The 22,882-nt window shown below is 36.2% G+C and overlaps 1 protein-coding gene across 1 annotated transcript in view; it reads right to left on the bottom strand.

Annotated features, from left to right (window-relative positions):
- Positions 1-1,726: 1,726 nt before the first annotated feature.
- The window catches only part of LOC128854764 (uncharacterized), a 74,651-nt gene continuing 53,495 nt past the window's right edge, over positions 1,727-22,882 (bottom strand). Inside the window, exons 2-3 of the mRNA XM_054089140.1 lie at positions 18,061-18,207; positions 1,727-4,506 (exon numbers count right to left, since the gene is read on the bottom strand). Coding sequence (XP_053945115.1) covers positions 2,499-4,506; positions 18,061-18,207 — 2,155 coding nt within the window. The 3' untranslated portion in view covers positions 1,727-2,498. The remainder of the gene's footprint in view (positions 4,507-18,060; positions 18,208-22,882) is intronic.

The raw sequence follows: 22,882 nt of genomic DNA on the forward strand, positions 1-22,882 counted from the left end.
TCTTTACTCTTCACAGTGCAGATGGTGCGGAGGCATTTGTTGACGAAGGATTGTAGCCTCAGTGTGATGGTGTTAGAGACCAGCCATGTTTCGCTTTTGTACAACAATACGAACTTCACGCAAGAGCCGAATATTCGTAGTTTAGTGCCCCTGGAGACTTCCGAACTCCTCCATACTCTATGCATGCGCCCGATTGCCGCCCTTGCTTTGTTTATCCTACAGTTGACATCTTCATCTGCTCCACCATCTGCCGTGATGATGAAGCCGAGGTAGCAGGCAGTTTATTATTATTATTACCTCTATTCAATTTTTCGGCATTTCACATTCAAAGAAATAAATTAAAATAATTCAATGTAATTTGTATTTTTTCACATATTTCGCAGTTTCGTATTTTTTAACATGAACTTACATATAACGTTTTCACTTACGAACTTTTGTTGTTCTTTTTCAGTGAATTGAAAAATTCATCTCGCCCAACAGATGGAGATGGATTAGTGATGTTTGATTAGCGAAACAGTTGTACTTTGATCAACTTACTTCGACTTTTGGCGTTGAGCACCATATTTAGTCATTATTGTAACAACAACGCTGGTACAACAATTTCTTACGTGGCCGTCTATCCTTGGGGGATGGATTTCATGAGGGCCATCGAAAAACGATTATTGTACCAGAAATAAGCGATGTTGTACGCCTATCGACAACGCAATATCGTCACGTGACATATCCGAGATAGAGGTATTCTTCACCAATAGTGGGACTCATATATATATATATTCAATATTGCATAAACATTTGGTCGTCAAGAATATATTTTCTCGTTGGATATCGCATAATTTGACAATTACCCAAGAAAGTATTCGTGCCGATTGATGTAAAGAAATTCAGTTGGAGTATTTCAAAGCACATATATGATGTCGTATGACTGGAAACAAAACAGCGATCAGCAATATAGGTGTCCCAAGAGGAGCTTAACCAACTTAACCCAAATGATCACCTATTTTTCGAAAAATCTGGTTATGTCGCAACTGTACCACTAGAAAAACTTGAAAGTCAATTCTGAACAGTACACAATAATTTTTGTTTGGGGGAATTAAGGAAAAACCACCGCCGAAGGCGAACCATACTTTCCGAATACAATGCGAGCTCTCACGTATCGGCTCACGCAAAAGAGTTTTTGAGCACTCAGAGGATCAAATTTATGGGTCACCCACTTTACAGCCCTGATAAAGTTGGTATTTTAAAACTTGGTTCAAGCAAAGTACATTGATTTCCAAGGAGGATATTTTGAGAACCAATAAAGCCATTTTCATTATTATTTTACTGTGTTTTCATTATTGGGCACAAAATATATATATAAATATTTTTTTGTTATTTATTTTTAATAAAATTACAAAAAGCTTTAATGCCCTAAAAAATATCTTTCTCTCGTGCAAAACTGGTCTCAGATTATTACTCAAAATCCAGGTCTCATGACCACTGAATACAGGGCTGATAAAATCTCTGCCGGTACTTACAAAACAACCTTTACAAAATGTGAGCTGCTCATTTTCCCACTGCCTTCAAAAACGGGGAATCGTTACTCAATTTAAGTTATGAAGCTCCCGGAACTTAATTGCCTCACCCTGTATATTTTATATTAAGCGCTTCCCCTAAAATAAACGCGCGGTTATTTATTTGTTGAACTATATATTTCAGTTATGAAAAAACAGTTTGATTATTTTATTGCATTTAACAATTTGTCATACATTTGTACATTTCTATTCAAAATAGATCCTTAAGAATGCGAGGCCCCCCAAAAATAACAGTAATAATCTTAAAGATATTCTTAAAAAAATTATATATGTTTTGTTTCTAGACTATTTAGTATTACGCAATTTTCTCTTTGAGGCTGCCAACTTTTTTTGTAATCCTAAAAATTTAATACAAATAATAATAAACATTCAAATTTTTAACTTATACAAACTTAATTTTTCACTGGGCTTCATTTTTAACTAACTTAAATAAACAAATTGAAATATAAAAAATATTGGTAACTTAGCAGGAATCTTCACTGAAGTATCGCTTTTAATTCTTAGTGTCAATAGTAGTTATGCTTCATAATTGACACCAGGCGACGCGTTTATTGAATTTTCACGCGGCCTAGAAGAAAAATTCTCTCGTTAAATTGAACTGGTAACCAATCAAGCCAGATGAAATGGGATTTTATCGGTCAAATCCCTCAACGAATTGTAACAGCAGACTGCCCGGAGGCAACGTCAAATTTTCAAAATGCCATGCGTGTGTATGTGTAAATGTGCATGGAAAAGCCCACTAACCAACTAAGTTCACTACTACAAGCGAAAGACACTCGTATAAACGCAAAAGGAAGTCTTCTAGAGCAAACGCGAATAGATTCACCAGCAACTTGGCAAAAATGTGAGCAAGCAACGTAGTGGGTGAGGAGGTAAATAAGCAGCTGTTGAAAGAGGATCAACTGGTCACGCACGAAATAAAGCTGATTACGGACTAACATAACTGCCCCAGACATGTTGTTGCTGCTGTTGTTGCTGATGTGACTGATGTTGTTCGCGCTGTGCTTGATGGTGCGGCGAGGATTGTTGCTGCTGCAGCTGTTGTTGTTGCTGTTGTCGTCCATGATGATGTTGCCCATAGTGCTGGTGATAACCATGGGACGCTGACAACGGTGTCGCGTCCATGTCAATGCCAGTCGCATAAAAGCAATTACCGGCGCTGCCGACATGGCTGCCACTTAAACCATTATTGTTGTTGCTGCTGCTATCAGAACCACATTTGTTCGCACTACCATTCGTTATTACTGATGATGAAGATGGTGATGCGGATGTTTTTGTTGTTGTAGAGGATGTCGAATTCAACGGTTGCAACTCCAAAACATCGCATGATTGTTGCTGTTGATGTGAAAGTGGCTTGTATAGTAGTTGAAATGAGGCAGAGGATTTCACAGAATTACTGCCTGCGCTCCCACTACCGCCAATGCCAGCTATGGAAGTTATGCATGAGCTGCCGCCTGAAATTGTTGTTGCTCCTGCTGGCGGCGCTTTTGTTATTGTTGTACAAATGGCGCTTGTTACGGATGCTACTGAATTGGATGGTGTGGGCGCTGTTGCTGCCACAGCAGATGCCGTATGTTGCGGCAATTGTGTGGCTGCCGTCTGTGTCAGTGGCCCCACTTGATCCATGAGATATTGGTCAATTTCCTTCGGATCAATATCCCCACTGCTCATTGATACTGGCGCTAAGTAGCTTTGCGACGCAGCAAATTTGCCCATCGAACATGTTGTACTCGTTTTGTTACCACTGCCACTGTTATTGCTGCCTGTGGCTACTATAGCCGCGGAAGCTGCTGCGCTGGATTCAAAATAATTTAACACTCCAATGGAATGCGGCGAGTTGCAGGCATCTGGGTTGGTGCCACAATTGTAGCCGAGATATTGGCTGGCTGCATAATTGCTATAACTATCGCTTGCAGTGGCATCTACGCCGAAAAGACGTCCACCATTCATACCGCTCGCAGTACTACCTGAATAATGTGGTGAAGCCAACTCGTTGGACGCCAGCAACTCGCTGGCAGAACGTGGAAAGTCGAGTAATCCTGCGCTATAGGAGCTATCATCCAATGTGATATATTCGCGTGCCCCATCTACTAGCACGCCATACCCCACACCCAAATCGGCACCCACTACGACAGACTCGCACGAGGGTCGCAATAAAGACTGCGCCTGTAATTGGCTATGGGTAGGTGTGCGCTTGCCGTTCAAGCTGGCACTTAAAAGGCTACCACTACTAAGTGCATAAGGTGTGGCAGGCGGTGTGAGAGGCTGCCCGTCCGCCGAGGTGCTTGCGCCGGTCGATTGCAACGAGCTAGCCGTTGAACAGGGCGAGTCCATGGGACGTGTGTAATCGTAGCGCTGCTGCTGCCCTGATTGTTGCTGTCCGAAATCCAGTCCAGCCAATTCGGGCATCAGACCACCGTTGGCAGCATTCTGCAAAGAGGCGGCACATGCGCTGTTCAACGAGTTGATGAAAGCTTCGCTATTCAACATGTCTGCGGCACATGTGATTTCACCATTATTACTATGGAAGCTTCCATTTGTATTGTAGCCACCAAAAGCATCCATTTTGTTGCTATTACACTGTTGTTGCGTTTGCTTAACGATACGTCCATTAATGCGATTTGTGGTTGTTGTACCACCACCGCCCATTCCTTTCCGACTGCCAGAACCATTGCAATTCTTAGGATGGAGAGTCCTAGATGCACAATCCATTGTTAGTTGGAGTGATGTTCCCGCTGTGCTAGTCAGTTTTCCAGATGAGGATGTGGCCGTAGTACCAGACAGCACTTCATCACATTGTACGCCACTGGCGGTAAGAGTACGCGCTTTTTTGCGACGTGGTTGATATTTGTAGTCAGGATGTTCTTGTTTGTGAGTGAGTCGCAACTTCTCGGCGAATTCCATGAATGGTTTTTTGTCGGATTCCTTGAGGTTCCTATTTAAAAGAAAATAATGGAAAACGTTAAAGTTTTATTGCCTGATAAAATAATCTAAAGTATATAAAAGCTAGGCAAATTAATTGACTGACTTTCAAAAATCTTGTTATAACTACAGTCTAGCACCGGGATAGGCACACAGGCGAATAGTTATGCTCACAAAATGAAAAATATTATAAATTATTTTAAAAAATTAAAAAAAAAAAAAAAATTTTAAATTATATTTAAAAAAATTGTTGGCAGAGTGGTCAGTATTGAGTGTTCCTCCCGATGGGAGAAACAAGAATTAGGACTGATGCTTTTCCAAGCTCACCAAACACACAAAACCCTTTCTGGAAATTAATTCGAGCTTGACGATGTTTTTGATTTTATAACAGCATAAAACATTCACCTTATGGTGGTTCCATAGTTCTAGGCTGGACTTAAGTCCGGGTAGTTCCGATAACGTAAAGCCGACAGTCGGTGGGATAGTGGGCTCAGTGATCATTTGAGCCAGGAGTTATTTTATTACGACTTATTTCAACTGATGTTTTTTAATGTTTTTTTGCTTGTTATTATCCGCTTAAAAAATGGTATGGCTTCATTACGTTTCCGCAAATACTCGCGAATTCATAAGACATCCTCACCCTCGAGCATCCCCTTGGGACCAACTTTATACAAAATGTTCCAAACTGTTCATTGGCTGATTTTCAGTTTCATACCGAGTTGTTGTATGACTAATAGCCGGGTGCACCGTTATTATTCCCGTGCCTTTTTGGAAAGTTATTAATTCTTCGTTAATGGAATTTCGGACGAACTGAATGCGGTAGGTATTCAGATTGGCTTCGATTCCCCGTTTCTATCTCAGACAATGACGTAAATAAATATATTAACAGATTATCTGACCGTAATTGAAGCGTGACAGAAATGTTATATTGATGGTTTGCCACTTCACACTTTATCTGAGTCAATAGATAGAAGGCATCGTATTCGAATTAGAATTATTTAAATTGTTGAACTTACTATAAATTGCACTAATATTTTGTGGCGCCCTGGCTTATTAAGAAGAAAATTTTTTAGGACCCTAAAAATTACCAAAACTGCAAAAAGAAACCAATTCTTATCAGACTGCAGGACCTATGTAATGCGAAAAGCGGTTTATTAGAGTACAACGACATACTGCTTGGGACGATTGCTCACTGAAAATAATTTTTAACGCCATCATCTGCAAAGTAACGAATGAAGGAACGATACCAAACGAGTGTTTGTGAGAAAAGGTGGACTATAATTAAGCATACAAGGAGTCGATGGGGGTCTGCCAAAAATGTACCTTCATACCGAAAAATTCCGCAACAAGCAACTGCAGTGGGCGAAGAAATATGAAATTGGATGGTATACAAGTTCAGAAAGGTAATATTTTCCGATGAATCCAAATTAAATTTGCTTGGATCCAAGCAAAGGAAGGGCAGAATGGCCCAAAAAATGTTGAAATATTGATAAAATTGAGAACCATTTAATTTTGTCAATAGAAGGATTACATCTTCGAACAGGTGAAACTGAACAAACTGAAAAGTGTCAGCATAAAGTACCAGGCAACGATAGAAGCACACTGCAACAACGAAGTAAATGTACTTCCTACACAAGAACTCATGTGAGCCCGTCGACTCCAGTGCAAACGAACGATCGATCTTATATAAATCACAATCTTAGAAATATCACGTCGGTGTTAAAAGAAATTGATCCAGTATCTATGAATATTGTATTTTTAAAAGGAATTTTATTGATAGTTGTATAAATAATATTAGCTAACCCATAAATGCTCTTATCAAAAGTATAATTGTTAATTAAATGACAAATACGTTAATTTGGGAAAAAATAAAAAAATACCCGCTTTCACCAATCAATTATCATATCAGACTGTTGAAATTTTAAATGACAAAGTAAGGTTATTGAAACTGTACAACTTTAAATTTTAACAACCTGACAAATTTGAAATTAGTAATCATTATTTACTATAGTTTGAGAAACAATTCAAGAAAAATGCTAATTAAACGACCATTTACTTGTATGTATATAATAAGAAACATAATGGATACGCAATTTATTTTATGTGGAAATTATAAGAAATATGGGTTTTAGCAATTAAATGCCCGCCACTCAGGCATGGGCGCAGTATGATACTCGTACATTAAATTTCAAACTACACTAATGTTAAAAACAGTGAAGCTTATTTTTTTCTAATCCCACTAAAGTATTGTAGTACTCAGTTTTTTTCCGCCCGCCACTAAATGCGTTTAATGGTAACGGAAACTATTTCCACTAAAAATAAAAGCCGTTAATGGTAATTAAAATTTACCCCACTAAAACGAATGCCTAAAGGGCTAATGTAAACATTTTTTATAATTCCAATGTAAATTTTTTTTTTTCGTTGCAGTGAAAAAGAGAAACTGCAAAATAAGCAATAACAAAATGGTACCTACACTTTTAAAAAGTGATTAGATCGGGAGCCTCTGCAATGTATGTTGTGTGATTTGCCAACTTCCTAGAAAAGAAAGGACCTGCAGCTTTAACATTAATCTGCCGTCCGGAAGCCTATACAATATATTGTATTTATCGGATTTTCTTAACTAAATAAAGAAGCGAAACGAATGGGTCTGATAGTAAACGAGTGCAAGTTGAAGGATTCCTGCCATCGAACAAGCAGCGCGCACTTGCCTGTCGACATCCATGTCACTGTCATACTTATTGATCGTTATAGTTAATTTTGAGTAAGTAGGGATCCATCATTAACACCGATTATTATCGCCTCGAAGTACAATAGAAAATCCTACCTGGCAAAAAGCAATACTTTATACTAAATAGGCAAATATCACTTAGATACGAACGAACAAATATTGCACTTTATAAGTTTTTCGACATGCCTGTTCTATTGAATATACCCTATGCTCAGCAAGTAATTTAAACGAACCGAAGGCGTAGTGCACCATGAGTACCTTTCATCGGGCCAGACAGTCAATAAAGATCATTATTTATCCATTTTGAAGCGTTTGAGAGATGCTGTACGTCGCAAATGGCCGGAAATGTAGGCAAACAATTTTTGGATTTTGCATGATGATAACTCGCGATAGCACCGACCCTAAATTGTGCTGGATTATTTGACCAAACACCAAATAAATACCATCGTGCAAGCACCATATTCACCTGATATGGCTCCGTGCGACTTCTTTTTGTTTCCCAAGTTGAAGTTACCACTTCGTGGAAGAAGATTTCAGTCGATAGAGGAGATCAAAGCGAATGCGACGAAGGAGCTGAAGGCCATCCCTACGTCGGCCTACCAGGGGTGCATGAAGGACTAGGTTAAACGTTGGCACATGTGTGTTGCTACAGACGGGTCATATTTTGAAGGCAATAAAATAAATTTGCTTGAAATTGTATTATGTTTTGTTTTATTTAAACATTCCCGGTACTTTCTAATCATAGGGTATATATATACATATAATTGGCGCGTACACGCTTTTTGGGTGCTTGGCCGAGTTCCTCCTCCTATTTGAGGTGTGCGTCTTGATATTGTTCCACAAATGGGGGGACCTACAGCTTAAACTGAAGGGCAGACATTCTTTATGAAGAGCTTTTTTATGGCTGAAATACATTAGGAGGTTTGCCATTACCTGCCGAGGGGCGACCGCTATTAGAAAAATGTTTTTCTTCATTTTGGTGTTTCACCGAGATTCGAACCTACGTTCTCCCTGCATTCCAAATGGTAGTCACGCACCTCTGTTTTCCCTCTGTATGGTAACACAATGGACGAATTTTGATTATTTGTGCAAGAGGCCTCTCGCGTAAGCATCCATTTCTCCTATCTCATTCTATTCCATCCTATCCTGCAGCTCTGATACTATTCGAAGCCATACTAGGGGTAATAGTGGAAGGGCTAAATAATTTATCAATCCCTACAGAACAGCTCCTAAATCTGGATAGAGAAAGCTTTCAAACTCTCACTGGATACTATACGGGACATCGTAGTTTTCGTTATCATTTCAGGAAATACTATTAGTAGTCGCAATAGTCTGCATGATGAAATTCCAAGGAAAGAAACTACAAATGCTCTCTCAAAGCGAATATTGGGACAACCTAGTTGATGTAACTCTAAATCCAATGGTATGGGATCTAAGAACTTACTCAAATTTATAACAAACCTCTAATTTTAGAATTCAGATCAAGCAAAATAAGTCACATCAGAGGTTGCAGTGCATTAGGACCCAATAATAATAATAAGAATCGCGCCAATTAAAAACTATAAGAAGAAATGTCTTAAACTATCTCAAACTAATTTGTTTCGGCTATGATAACACACTCATAACTTACTCCCCACAGACATTATAGCTTTAAATGGATACCGAAGCGTCTGTGAAACTATAATCTAAGCAGACTTACTTGTCAAAGAGCGGCAAAAACTGACTCAATAAAAAATCTGTGAAAGCTCTGAAAGACCGCTAAATTGGTCGTATTAACAAGTTAATGATAGTTTCATAAAGTATTAAGTTTGGATAGAACCTAAATTGCAATCTGAAAGGTGTTTCCATTCAACAGATTTTTCATGACTCGTACGAAAAATACAGCGCAACAGCTGCGCTATATATTTTTTTACTAGCAATACCAAATACTTTAAAAGTAATACCGAAATTGTATTTTATTATAAGAAAAATATAAATATATTTGCGTCTCTTATATTCCGACTAATTGTATGGCTTTTCAGTTTAAAATTCTTTGAAATGTACATATAAATTTAACTTTGAACTTAAATCATATTTTGCTTGACAATAAATTTTCCCACCGAAGCGGAGATTATTTATTTTTTGAAAATTACATGGTTCAGTGATGGTGTTTTGGCGATAAGCCTTTGCAGGCGCTTTTAACTTGATTCAACTCAATGTAAAAAATGCTTATCAACAAAAAGCAGAAACCGCAACAACAACAACAGATTCATCAGACTTGATTTGCTCTTTTTTTCTTTTTATTCGAGCAGCTGAGCCTTAATCGCTTGATATGCTTCACTAGCGAGCAACACTCGGAATCAGCATTTCATACACAAAGATCAATTAAAATTATTTGTTTTCATATATTTATATTTTTTTAACAAAAAATGCATTAAAAAAGCAGCATGTACGTGTATACAAAAAAATAATGAGTCTTTGTTTTATGCGAATTACACGTGGTGGAAAATATTAGTCGAAAGCGGAAAGCTTGTCGAAAAAGTTTTCAGTGATTGATTGATTTTATGAAATTACTTATAATATGCGCTTCTCAGAAATTGTTTAGTTTTCATAATGCATGGAAAATTTTTACTTTTCCATAAAGTAAGAAATTGTGTAAAGCATATATTTTATGGGTTGTTCGTTTTTTACGTGTACACCTGTCGACAAGGGTACTCTGCCTGCAGTGGCAGTAAATTTGACAGGCGACAGCTAGTTTATAAGCCACGTATTCTGTCATTTCATCATGAATAGACAAAGCATTGTGTAAACTGCGCAAACTTGTGTCTGAAGTCGGGGTTCGTGAAGCTATGCGTTTTATAATTTCATTTAATGTAAGTGTTAATTTTAATTTTATTTGTATTTTATGTAATATTAGTCAAATAAACAATAAATTTTTACTGTCTACTGAACAAGCGCTCTTAAAGTTTAATTAAAGTAATTAAATAAGAGGCTGCGTACTGTGCATAGGGACCGAAGTTAGGCACATTATTTAGACATCAGACAGCATCTCCGTTTATGTAGGTGGCCAGAAGTTATTTCTGATTAACTTATACGGATCCAAAAAGGTCTAGCTGTAACGCCAACTTTGTATAAGTTTTCGAGATAATACTCGTATAAATAATTTGCGTAGGGAACTGAGTTTCAAAGTATACACCCAGGTCTTTAATTTCGGTAACGTGTTTGAGAGAAACACAATATACATACATATATGGTGGTATCATTGAGGTTGGAGTTTGCTTTCTTGTAAAAAAAGAGTGAAAACATTTATTAACGTTCACGTTATATCAAGTTCCGATTGAAAGGCAAAGGAGTCTGCAAAAATTTTGAATTAAATATAGTATTTATAAGCTTTAGAATATGGGCAGATGTCATTTATGATTAATGTAAATAGCAAAGGACTGAAGATGCTATCCTAAGATATGCCTGAAGACACCGCCAAAGGTTGCATAGGGACATCATCAAAGGCAATCACACAATTTTTATTATTCAGGTAAGACTTAGTCCACTCAAGAAAACTGGAATGGAATTCTAAAGCTGAGAGCTTAGAGGTCAACACTTTATACTAAACTCTGTCGAAGGCTTTCGAAAAATCAGCATACTCGCAATCGGTTTGAATCCTTTCACGATAGGCAACAAAGCAATCTTCGGTAAAAGCAGGAAGGTTTGTTGTCCCTTAATAAATCCATTTTCGTAGGTTAGGTAAAAACGCTCCCGAAAATTGTATTAGATATCGTGAATAGTTTCGAAATCGATCTACATATATTTGCTAACATCAATATTGTTGCCGCTTTTAAGTTATACTCGTATTTTAGAGTTATACTAGTATATCGTCCCCTTTCTGTGTTAACCTAGTATCTACAAAATCATAATTTTCAGTAAATCGATAAAAATGTTTAGAGCTACTTAACTTCTATGAAAAGTTATAACTTATTTTTGGCAATACTTATGGTAGATACGAGGGTTTTGAATTCGAGCGTGGAGATATGAGAAAAATCGAAACGCTCTGAAAAAAATTCTATAATCATTATGAACATTTTATGTTTTGTTTTACGTAACAGGAGTGCTAAGGAGTGTTTTTTAGTAAAAATCCCAATTTTGAAAAAAATGAAGTTACGAGGTTAACACAGAAAGGGAACGATATGCTCTTTTCTACTGATCTATAAAAATGCCAGAAGGTAAAGATTTACTAAAAATAGGCATTAACTGCTCAACCAGTGAGGAGCACTTTTTGAAAATAGGCGCCGAAGGGCAATTGGCATCCATTTGTTCAGACGATTTTAGCGCCTAAATGCCTCGTCTAACGTATCCATAAGTTAAGATAACCGAGCCAAAAGCGAGCCATTTGTAGATTAAGAAATTATCAAAGAGTTACTGTGTGCTGGTCACAAAGAAAAAAGCTCACGCAAAAGATTAATCATCTCAACAGAAGAGGTTGTGCGCTTATACTTAAGGAATACTAACATGGTGGAAAGATTAATAGAGGTGTGGCCAAGATCAGACCGTTAATGGGCTCTCAGTGACAGCGGTTTGTTCACGAAAAAACTGAGATTGTGTGATATACGAAAAAAATCAACACTATCTTCGCTTGTTCCATTTGTGGAACAACATCAAGACGCACACCACAAATATGAGGAGGAGCTCGGTCAAAGACCCAAAAAGGGTGAACGCGCCAATTATATATATTTCTTCGCTTATATTAATTCTTTGCATCTGAACAACAACTGATTGGACGAGAGTATAAATACGTGTGAGATGAGTGGACGGAATTCTGCTTCTAATTCCCATGAGTCCGAAGTTACTCAAACAATTTTGTTTTTCACCATAGCGAATAGCTAAACCTGGTACTCTATCATCCTTGGAATACCAAAGAAGGATTGGTTGGACTTGAGTTTTTTTATATTTTACATATAACTCACTACAACTCACTTCACGTGAAATCAACTCAAACAAGGGTCACCCGTGTGATATCAATCAATCCGCTAGTTCTTTCAAATTCGCTGAGCGCCCGCTATGAATCTGTTGTTTGCCACTGTTCTGAAGTCTGTTCAACTTGATTTCAATACTCCCTATACATACAAGCACATATAACACAGGGCATATTAGAAGAATCTTTACAATTTCTTTTTTTCTGAATTGATTTTAATCATTTAATTATGAAAACATAGTTCATTCCACTATAAAAATCATATAAATCCCAACTCCAAATTCAAAAAATTCAACAAACTTTCCTGCAAATTTTAAACCTTCTAATCAGATTCTTTAGAAAAATTTCGAGTAAACAGTTTTATCATAAAGTGCATGCTTGAGGTTTATAAAATATCGTGTTGTTTTATGCTGGGGGTATAAGGCCGGTGGCCTCCGTAGCCGAATGGGTTGGTGCATAGCTACCATTCGAGAGTGTGTGGGTTCGAATGAAACACCAAAATAATGCAAACCGTTTTTTTAATGGCAATGGCAAACCTTCGAGTGTATTTATGCCATGAAAAAGCTCGTAATAAAAAAACCATCTGCGGTTCGCAGTCGGCTTAAAACTGTAGGTCCCTTCATTAGTGGAACAATATCAAGACGCACGCCACAAATAGAAGGAGGAGCTCGGCCATGCAACTAACAGAAGTGTACGCCAATTATTTAATTGTTTTTATTTTTATTGGGTGTTTTCATCACATTCTGACATTTTTTTATCTGACAAATATTCATAATAAAAATGTTGCTCACGTATATTAGGCCACTTCGTGCTTTTTATCGGCTTAAAATAAGTATTAAAAGCAAAAAATTCGATACTGAATGTATTAATTTTTTATTTACTTTCATCTTCCCTTTAGTATTTTATTACAAATATTTCCGGTATGCAATAACCATCACACAAACCCTTTTTTCAACAGCCCATACGTAAGCATCATCATTTTTGACTGAAAAAAAAAGAAACCTCCACTATCGTTAATAACTACGTGGAATATCGGAATGATAAACGATAATAAAAGGATATCAAAATTGAAAAATATTCACATATTAGTACATATTTTATGCGTCAAGAAAATTACACTCATACTAAACTATTCCAAACTAATCAAGTTAACTACCAAATCCGTCTCTATCGACATCGTTGTCACAGTCGATTTGTTGACTCTTGAAAATACCAGTTCCACTGTAGCGCTAGTCCCCTGTAAACTTAAAATATATTCAACCAAACTGGCTATCTCAGTGAACCCTCAGTTTTTACAATGTAAATATTTAAATATTTATGCCCACCTATTTTCCTCCTTGTTCACTCCTCTCGGAAGCATAGGGCCTCGACAAGACTTGTCTTGCATTGGTTTCGTTAATCTATTTGATTTCTGACAGGGTAGGTGATTATCCTGCCGCTATCAGTCCTAAGTAGTAGCAATGCCCACCTGTCGTTGCTTCGGAACAACGCCCGCTTCCTCTTGCTGGCGCCACTTGATGCAATGTGTACCTGTGTGCTTTTCTTTGGTTTTGCTTGTTCTAGCAGCCACAATGCAAATAACGCGCTGATCATTGTGCGGGAGTAAGGATGAAAGGATAAGTTTTTGGGTTTGAAGAATTATTTTTTTTTTTTTTAGAAACAGAGAAAGTAGATAAATTTGGAAAAGTACGAGGACCGTGCTTTACGTGGGATTCAAACCCACAACCTCAGGGATGGCAGGATACTGCACTTACGCTAGACTACCGACACCGCATGTCCATCTATTTGGCCCTAAATTTTATCCTCTCTCCACTCTGCCACAGCAGAAATTCTGAATGTACCCACGCCGAACCCACTCCTTGTATCTTTTTATTTACTATGTTCGTTAACTATACGTGAAAAAAGGCTTTGTACAAGAAAAAAAAGTATTTACGTAGTAAAACAGCAAGATTTATATAATTTTCTCGGAATAGGATTAGGTTGTAAAAAAAGTAGGGAGGAAGATGAAACCGCTACATTGTGCTGGCATCGTGCCCAGCACCAGTGCATAAGCTACACAATCACCTCGATAAACATATTTTATCGGAGGAGGAAAGAAAACTCATTAAAATATGATGAATACTAAAATTTATTGAAGAAGTTTGGCTCAGAGAAGTGCTCTGAACCTATAAAGGCAGCATAATAGATATCAGTTAGCAGTGCGGAATACCCCCATAATAATAACAATAATACTATGTCTTTTAAAGCAATATTGAGACAATTTTTTCGAATTAAGTTTTTGCAATAACGAGACCCCGAGTTGTAAAAATAGGAATTGTAAAAATCGAAATATTGCATCGCTAATACTACATATACGAGTGGGTATAAAAGTACAACACTAAAACTTTAAATTCCAAATGAAAGATCATTCAATTGTAACTACGTTTTTCGCTTAATCACTTTCTCTCTCAATTTCCGCTTTCTTATTTTCTTAGTTATCAAGTAGTTAAGAGTTCTGCACACTTAATTTCAAATACGGTTGCGATTTTTTCGATTTATACATGTAAACACCAGCAGCGTGCAAATTCAAATAGTCTAAGAAATTAAAATTCGATAACACTTCACTAACCAAACTAACTAAGCGAGCAACTAATTACTTTTTTCTGTTTGCATTTCATCAACGAAACTTCGAGATTGCTTTGTTTGTACTGGTGACCAACCAGAAGCGTCATTAATATCGCAGCATATAGCACCATCCATGGCTGTACGCTGCCAATCGAGCAAACCCTCCGGTCAGCGAATATCAAACCAATCAAACGGAAAGCAGCAAACTATTCAAACTTTAGCGTAGCCAACAGCTCTTGTCTCAATGTGCTTGAACATATCGACAGCAACTGCAATAGCTCTTTTCACTACACTCCAAGACAGAGCTGCGATATCGGGAGGTGTCTATTTGTTTTACCCACAGTCACCGCTTCGAGTTAAATTAGAGCTTCTTTTTTTTTTGTTTGTTTTCGTTTCCTTTGCTAGTGAACGCGCATTTTCACTTAAGTTTTCTGATTTTACTTGGCGAATCTTCTTATCCCCAGTGTTTAGTTTTATCTTATGCTCTGCGTTGTTTAGCATTTGTTTTGTGCTCTATTTACTGCGCAAAGTAATGTTGCATATATCCAGGCGCTTAAGGGAATGCCACTACAACTGCTTGAGTGTGAACAGAATATCTTCTGTGGTTACGACTACACTTTACACTTTTCCGCGCACATTGGTTAAATTTTGTGATTAGTACATACCTACGTACATACATATGTGTATGGTTATCGATTAAATTTCAATTCTTTTGCTTGGAATCTACGATAGAAAGATTTAATTTTCAATGAAAGCCAAAACATATGTATTATATTGCCCTCGATTACGTGTTAAAGGCGGATCCATTTATTTTTCTCTGGAAATAATGAAAAATAAAACTCATTCTCTTTCTGAAGAGCATAGATTGCGTCAAGAACCAACTAAATCAATGTCAAAAATAGATAATAAAGAAAAAATCTCAAAAAATTTAATTCAATTGGACTTAGATATATATAAATCACTGTCAAAGAACCTTATTTTTGCCAACTTTTCGTGAATATTGATTTATGGACCTAGCAGTAATACTAGCTAACATTCGACCTGCTATTTTTTCTTGCCTAAGTATTAAATTTATCAAAAAAATCATCGTCCCTTGAAAGGTGACATACTACTGCTAATTTCTCCCTTTATAAGGCAGCATTAAAACGGCGATTGCCGTAGCCGAATAGGCTTGTGCATGACTACCATTCACTAGAACCCGGATTTAAAACTCACGGAGGGCAAGAAACACCAAAGGACAGAAACGGTTCTTTCCTAATAGAGGTCGAACCTCGGCCGTCAAAGGTAAACCTCCGAGTGTATATCTGCCACAGTAAAAAGCTCCTCATAAAACACCATCTGCCATTCGGGAGCGGCATAAATCTAATGTTATTATATGTCCCTCCATTTGTGGAACAATTGTGGGAGGGGCTCGGCCAAACACCGAACAAAGGTTGCAATTATGTAAATTTATATATTAAATTTATATATTAAGTTTATATATTAAAACGAAAATTGGAGGAGTTCAACCAAACACCTAATGAAGGATGTAAGTAAATGGATCTGATTCATAGGTTTGAGTAAGATGGAAGGTCATAATTGAAGACCCAAGTACTCAGGCATAGATACCAATTGTGCTCGAGAGCTAAGGAAGAAAGTATGAATGAAAAATCTATTACAAAGCTAGGTAGATAGATATAAAAGTAGAGGTAAGAACGCCGACCTTAAGATCTTTGTGCCCTCTGTTCTTCGCAATTCCTCATCATGTCGAAGTTCTTTCAATAAACCTAAGATGAAAACAGGCTGTTGTTTGCCTCTTTTACAGCCTTACCAGGCCCAGATGCTTACTCCTTCTTAATATGGCATCGCATTCGAAGCGCAAGTGTGATGATATGTGAGAGATCAAGTAGCAGGCTCACAGAAGTCATTAACCATATACCGACCAGGGCGGATGGCTTCTCAGTCTCTAATGAGTAGAAATAATGGTTTTGAGCATTATCAGTCTATCCTTAGGGATTTTCATGAGTCGTTATATATTTTGCTTATATGATTGTGTAATGCAAGAACTAACTTTAGTCTAAATTTATTTGACAATGAAGGTCTTATATGATCTAGGAGTTACATATGTATTTATTGACTTTCCACATAGCTTCTGTCTTGTAGGAATAGAGATGAAGCACTATCAAAGTATTCTGTCGCTTCTACGTTTTAAAGGAGTCACTTTTCATTATTCTTGTCCAATTTTTTCTTTTTTCCACTGCAGTTTGTAAAATGAATACTTTAGTTTTCTCTGTAATACTTCTTGTAAAACTTTTCAAAAGCCCTTCTTTTTTTGAGTCACGCCTGACACTCACACTTAGGGTGATGGATGGTAGTCATGTTTATAACTCTTTGGGAATAGAAATATTTTCGAACTTCAACCGAGTGGAAAAGTCCGGTTCCTAATAATTGAAGAAAAAGATTATAAATTAAAAGCAAGGCAAAACCGAAATATGTCCCTGTTTAAGCGCGTTTTCAAATTATAGCTTTAAAAACCCTGCCACGAACTACTAGAGAATTGCGAAGGAGTTTAAATTGGCAAATCGAAATCATGGATTATGTAGTAAAAATGTCAGTGTTCCGTTAAGGGAAATAATTAATTGAATGGTTTATAAAAACAAAAAATCGCAGCAGGATTGAGTACGATAATTGCAAACAAATTGCTTTTGCTCTCAGAACAAAAAAACAGAGCTATTTGGTCTGATCAAACGAAGTTTAAGGTGGTCGGTTCCACGTGACCGAGTATTTGTGAAGTGATAGTAGGAGAACGTGCGACAGAAGCACGTTTGGAACTAAAAATCAAGCGCGTGTGAGATTCCATTAGAATTTGGGTTGTTTTCCGTAGAAACAAGTTAACGAGCTATGCTAAGAATTAAGACAAAATAATATAAATGACGATTAAACGAACGTCGTAGACGAGTAGTTCATAGTAAATATTTCAAAAAGATAACGATCCAAAACACAATTTTAGGGAGTATTTGCAAGAAAAAAAATGTCCATAATGTTATGAAATGTCCACTTCACTCGCCCGATATGAATCTCATATAGCTGCTCTGAGACAAGTTCAACAAAACTACTTTTCCAACCTTGAAAGAAGGACTCTATAAATCATGGAGTGAAATTATAGCAGAAATCACCCATTTAAAAAATGCATCAGGAGTAAATAAATAATAAAAAGAAACCTATTTATGTTTGTTTATTTCCTCAAGTCCAGGGACTAAAAATAGTTTTTACGTGAAGACTTTGTTTTTATTTCTGTCACAAATTCTTACTTCCATAATTTTCCCAGTGATTTACTCAACTCCGAGTTTTGTAGATGAGGATACTGCTTGGACATCACTCTTCGTGCCGCTTGTGCCCAAACCATAAAAGCGTTCATGGGTCGTTTGATGTGATCCTTTTTGCGATCTGAAGGTATTCTGAAAGTCAAAACAAAATGCTTTATTTATACAATAAAAACAAATGTATGGTTAATCATGAGTATTAAATTAAAATAAAAACAATTTAAGAATGCAAATTAGATACGTAAAAATATTCAAGTATAAAGCTAAAAGTTAAAGTATTAATTTGAAAAGGTTTACTTTCAGAAAATAGCACTGTAATATGTTTAGTTTGGGGACGTGCGGTGTAAAAGATATTGTTACTACATAATTATCTCCGTAATGTGCAATTTTTTCTCAATTGATTAGAATAGAATCAAAGCCACATATCGGCATAATGAAAATAATTCTGAAGGTACATCCAAGATCAGCTCCCAGCAAATTTGAAAGAATCAGCTGATTGGCTGACGCCACACGGGCTATGACAGCGATTCGTTAACGAAAAAACTGAGATTGTGTTGGTGATATACGAAAAAAATCAATCAATGACGATTGATTGAACAGGTGTCTGACTACATTTGAACCGAGCGGACGTTCAATCATTTTTTAATAGAAATTGTTTTTACCCTTTTTATTTTTGTTCTATTGTTTTACGAGTATTAGAGTTTCATTTTTAAATGCGCTATCTCGATGAAAAAAAATTTAATCAAGCGCAAAAGAATTTGGATCAAGAAGACTTTTTATTTAAAATCATTTGCATGGCTTGCTTAAGGAAACAGAAATCGCGATGCTACATTGCCTCAAATATAAGGATGCTTATTATTACCAATACTATTTGCTCTTCACATAAGGATCATCAGGATCCATATCGAGGTTGCGATTGATATCTTCATTTGGGACGTATCTTCATTGGTTATTGTTGTGGGTATTTTCGATTGTAGTTGTTGTTCATATGCCTAGATTGGCACGATCACAGTTTTATATATTCATAAATATTTTATTCAGCAATGACCGTTTCAAGTGCCTGCCACGTAGCCAATGTAGTTGTCGGAATCTGTTTTTTACCTCATTTCATTTCAACGTGATATGTTCTTTCCAGAGAAGTTTGGAGTCAATAGTCATTCCAAGGTATCTTGCTTTGGTGTCTATCGGGATTTGTGAATTGTTTATAGTCAGATTCTTATGCCCATCCTGTCCAATTTTTGTCTCAATTACTATTCGTATTTCTTTCGAAGTTATTTTCTTAATTGGTATATTTATAGTATTTGTGAGTTGAGCATGAAATTCAGAGTTGTCAATGTCTTGGTTATTATGTTGATTTGTAAATGTTTCTTTAAAATGATCAGCGAGTATTTTTGCCTTTTCTTTTGGTGTTTTCGCCCAAGAATTTGACTTTATGCTTAGAGGGAGTTGGGGCATAACTGCGTTGTCGATTTTTTTCCAGGCCTTCCATAGTGTATAGTTTGTAGCTCTAGTAGCTCCCAGGGATGCGATATATTTGACACAGATAATAAAACTTGCTCAATTTGTAATTTAGGCAAGTTTGAAAACATAGGCAGTTGCCCAATATTAAGAGAATATAGAAAAGTATTTTTCGGAAAATTTACCTTAAATGATCCACAACAGATTGAATGGGGATCATTGGGATAAACTTTTGCGTTTTATTAAATATGCCTTTAGATACAGTGATTCCTTAATAAAAGAGTTTAACACGAAAAATAAATCGACATGCCATTGTCGTTAAATCATTGTAAATATTTTTTTCTTAGAACAAAAAAAGCAATTATCAAATTTTTTTATATTTTTCTTTTATTCGCAATAAATACTACTAATACTACTACTACTACTATAAGCCAAAATCATGTTATTTGCACTTTAAGGTTTAAATATCTCGGGGATCTGAGCCATATAAAATTCGCAGGTAACGCGTCGAAAATCTTTCGAAAAATATACTCTTTTTGGTCAAATGTCTGCCGGTGTTATCCATTTAATATAGAATAGTTCAGCATCCGTTTTGTTTCTATTTTCAAACTATCGAACCACCAACCAGATTGTGCTCAAGTTTTCAAAAAGTATTCTATGAACTCAAATTGCGGCATTGAAAAATATATCCATTATAACCATTAAGCGCGTAACGATTTGGCCATTTATTCTCAAATACTGAATACAATATGTACTTTAGGATGATAATTACCCATCCTTTTAATTTCAATCTATAATTTTTAAATTTTACCCATCTCGAAGACATAGACTGTTGTTCGTAGGGACCGAAAAATACGCTTTCCGATCAAATAAAAAAAATTCCATATGCTTAATATAAATATAAAATATTTTAAAACAAGGTAGTCATTCAACTATTTCATTAAAGGCAATTATATTATATTTATATATTTTTTCTTTTAATTTTGATGAATGTTATGCATATATTTCTTATGTTTTGGCAAGGGAAACACTGCAGAACAACGAAAGCAGATTCTGGAATTGAGAGCAGATGGAAGGTCTTAGACAAAGATCTTATACAAAATTATCAGCAAAAATGATTTCACAAGGAATCAAATTTGTGGAAGAGCCGGGAAAAAGAGTTTCAAAACGAAAAATTTCGCTGCTGGGTTAGCAGCTCGCAACTCATAGGAAAAAGACACAATACACTCTAAAATCCATTAAACATGGGGCTCACAAATAATGGTATGGGGATGTTTCTCTTATTATTACGCAGGTCTCGTACACAAAATAGATAGATAGATAATAGACACCAATATTTATATAGCAATTGAAATTAAATGCAATTGTTAAAGATGCGTGTCTGAAGATTCCAAAACGGGGATGTCAATGCCCAGCCGTTGGGATGCTGTAATAAATGAAAAAAATTTAAAAAATCCAACAAAATAGTAGTTACAATTTTGTACATGCAGTTTTCCTTAAATTTTTTTATAGAATTGTTTCTTATACGATCACTGCTATTTTAATGTTAACCTTGCATTTCTTTGTTTTGTTATATATGTATATATATATATTATATATTGGCGCTTAAGCCCCTTTTTTGGTTAAGAACTCATTTAAATCCAGTTCAGTTATAGAATAAAGAAACATTTGAAAATAATAATAAGAAATTTCTAGTCACATTATTGATTAAAATTTTTTTGTTTGGTACTGGTACTGCTCTTTTCATGTTCGCAACTGTATATGTATATATGAGTAAGGTAATGTAATAAGGATATAAAATAAAAGTTCTTTATGAATGCCTAATAAATGAAAGAATAAGCGAATAAAAGAAAAAATTTTGAGATGCAAAAAATATTTTTCAATATGAATTTGAATTACATTTTTTTTAGTTTCTTCATTAATAAACCACGTATTTACAAAATTGGTTTCAAACGAGGAATATTTAAGGAAGATTTATGCTTTGGTCATCACTTTTTTCCAAAAAAACTTTAAAAAACAGTAATCGCTCCTAATCAAAGTGATTTTGACAGTAATTCGATCTCAAAATATATAAAATAGACGTAGGAATGCGTCGTCCAAAATAGTTGCGACTTCTCTGTTGAGTGGAGAAACTACTCATTCCGCTTTGAAATTGTCATCAGTGTTGACAACTTTTGAGTGTCAAAAATCAACAAAAATTGGAAACAAAGCGTTTTACCATACTAAAAGAAAATTTTTTTTAAAGTCAAAAGCATTGTATCCAATCAGTCACAGATTGTTCAAAACGCTATCTACTGGCCCGAAATCTCACAAAAAACCTCCGACAAGGGCGACATCCTCGACTTAAACTGCTCAATCGACCTTTTGACGTTTCTGGCCGGAAAAATATTAGCAGTTGCTTGAAATAATTTATAGTTATTTTTTTATATTCAACCGAGTAAACATTATTCGGAGATTGGTTTTATTTAATGTTTTTAATTGTTTCTAGCAACCAACTTTATTTCCCTTTACTGGTAAAAGTTAAAACTGATGTTTACAAAAATGTTGTGATTTAATTATTCTCTTTTGTACCCAAAGTGGTCAAAGTCTGCTCAACAGGCAGGCTCAGAGGAAGACCTAAAGTTAAAAGGGTTTCAAAAAATGAAACGTGAGTCCATCCAATCGTGGAAGACATTAAAACGCACACCACAAATATGATGGGAAGCTCGGATAAACACCCAATTAAGACGTGCAAGCGCCAATTGTAAATATTCATTTATTCAATAGCGCGTCGATTCAACATCCGCATATCGCTACAGCCTGGGAGAGCGAAAACTTTCCGACGTCTTGGACAAAAGACATTGTGATCAAGCTATCTAAAAAAGGCGACCTTCGGGCGGTAATTGGAGAGGCATGACGTTGCTCAACACTATTTATAAAGTCGTCGCAACTATTATTTTTGACAGACTTCAACCGGTCGAAACGTCATTACGCCATGAACAAGCAGACTTCCGTCCCCACCGGAGTTGCGTAGATCAAGCGAATACTCTGAGAATAATTGTTGAACAATCTTTAAAATGGAACACCCCACTTTATGTGGTGTTCATTGATTTCCAGAATGATTTTGATACCATCAAGACCTTGGAAAAAAGAAGTTCTTACAAAAATTGTGCAGATTATAAAGGCACTCTGCTGTACTGCAGAGCTAACAATTCTCTAAAACGGCGCCACAAGGCCATTTAGAACAACATCCGGCGTGAAACAGGGCTGCCCACTGTCGCCACTTCTTTTCGGGGTCACACTTGACGAAGTGATGCAGTATTTTGAAAAAACAAGCCAAGGCATCACTTGGGCGCTATCCCGCCAACTACAC

Source organism: Anastrepha ludens, chromosome 2 (genome assembly GCF_028408465.1).
Source record: "Anastrepha ludens isolate Willacy chromosome 2, idAnaLude1.1, whole genome shotgun sequence".
NCBI classification, from domain to species: domain Eukaryota; kingdom Metazoa; phylum Arthropoda; class Insecta; order Diptera; family Tephritidae; genus Anastrepha; species Anastrepha ludens.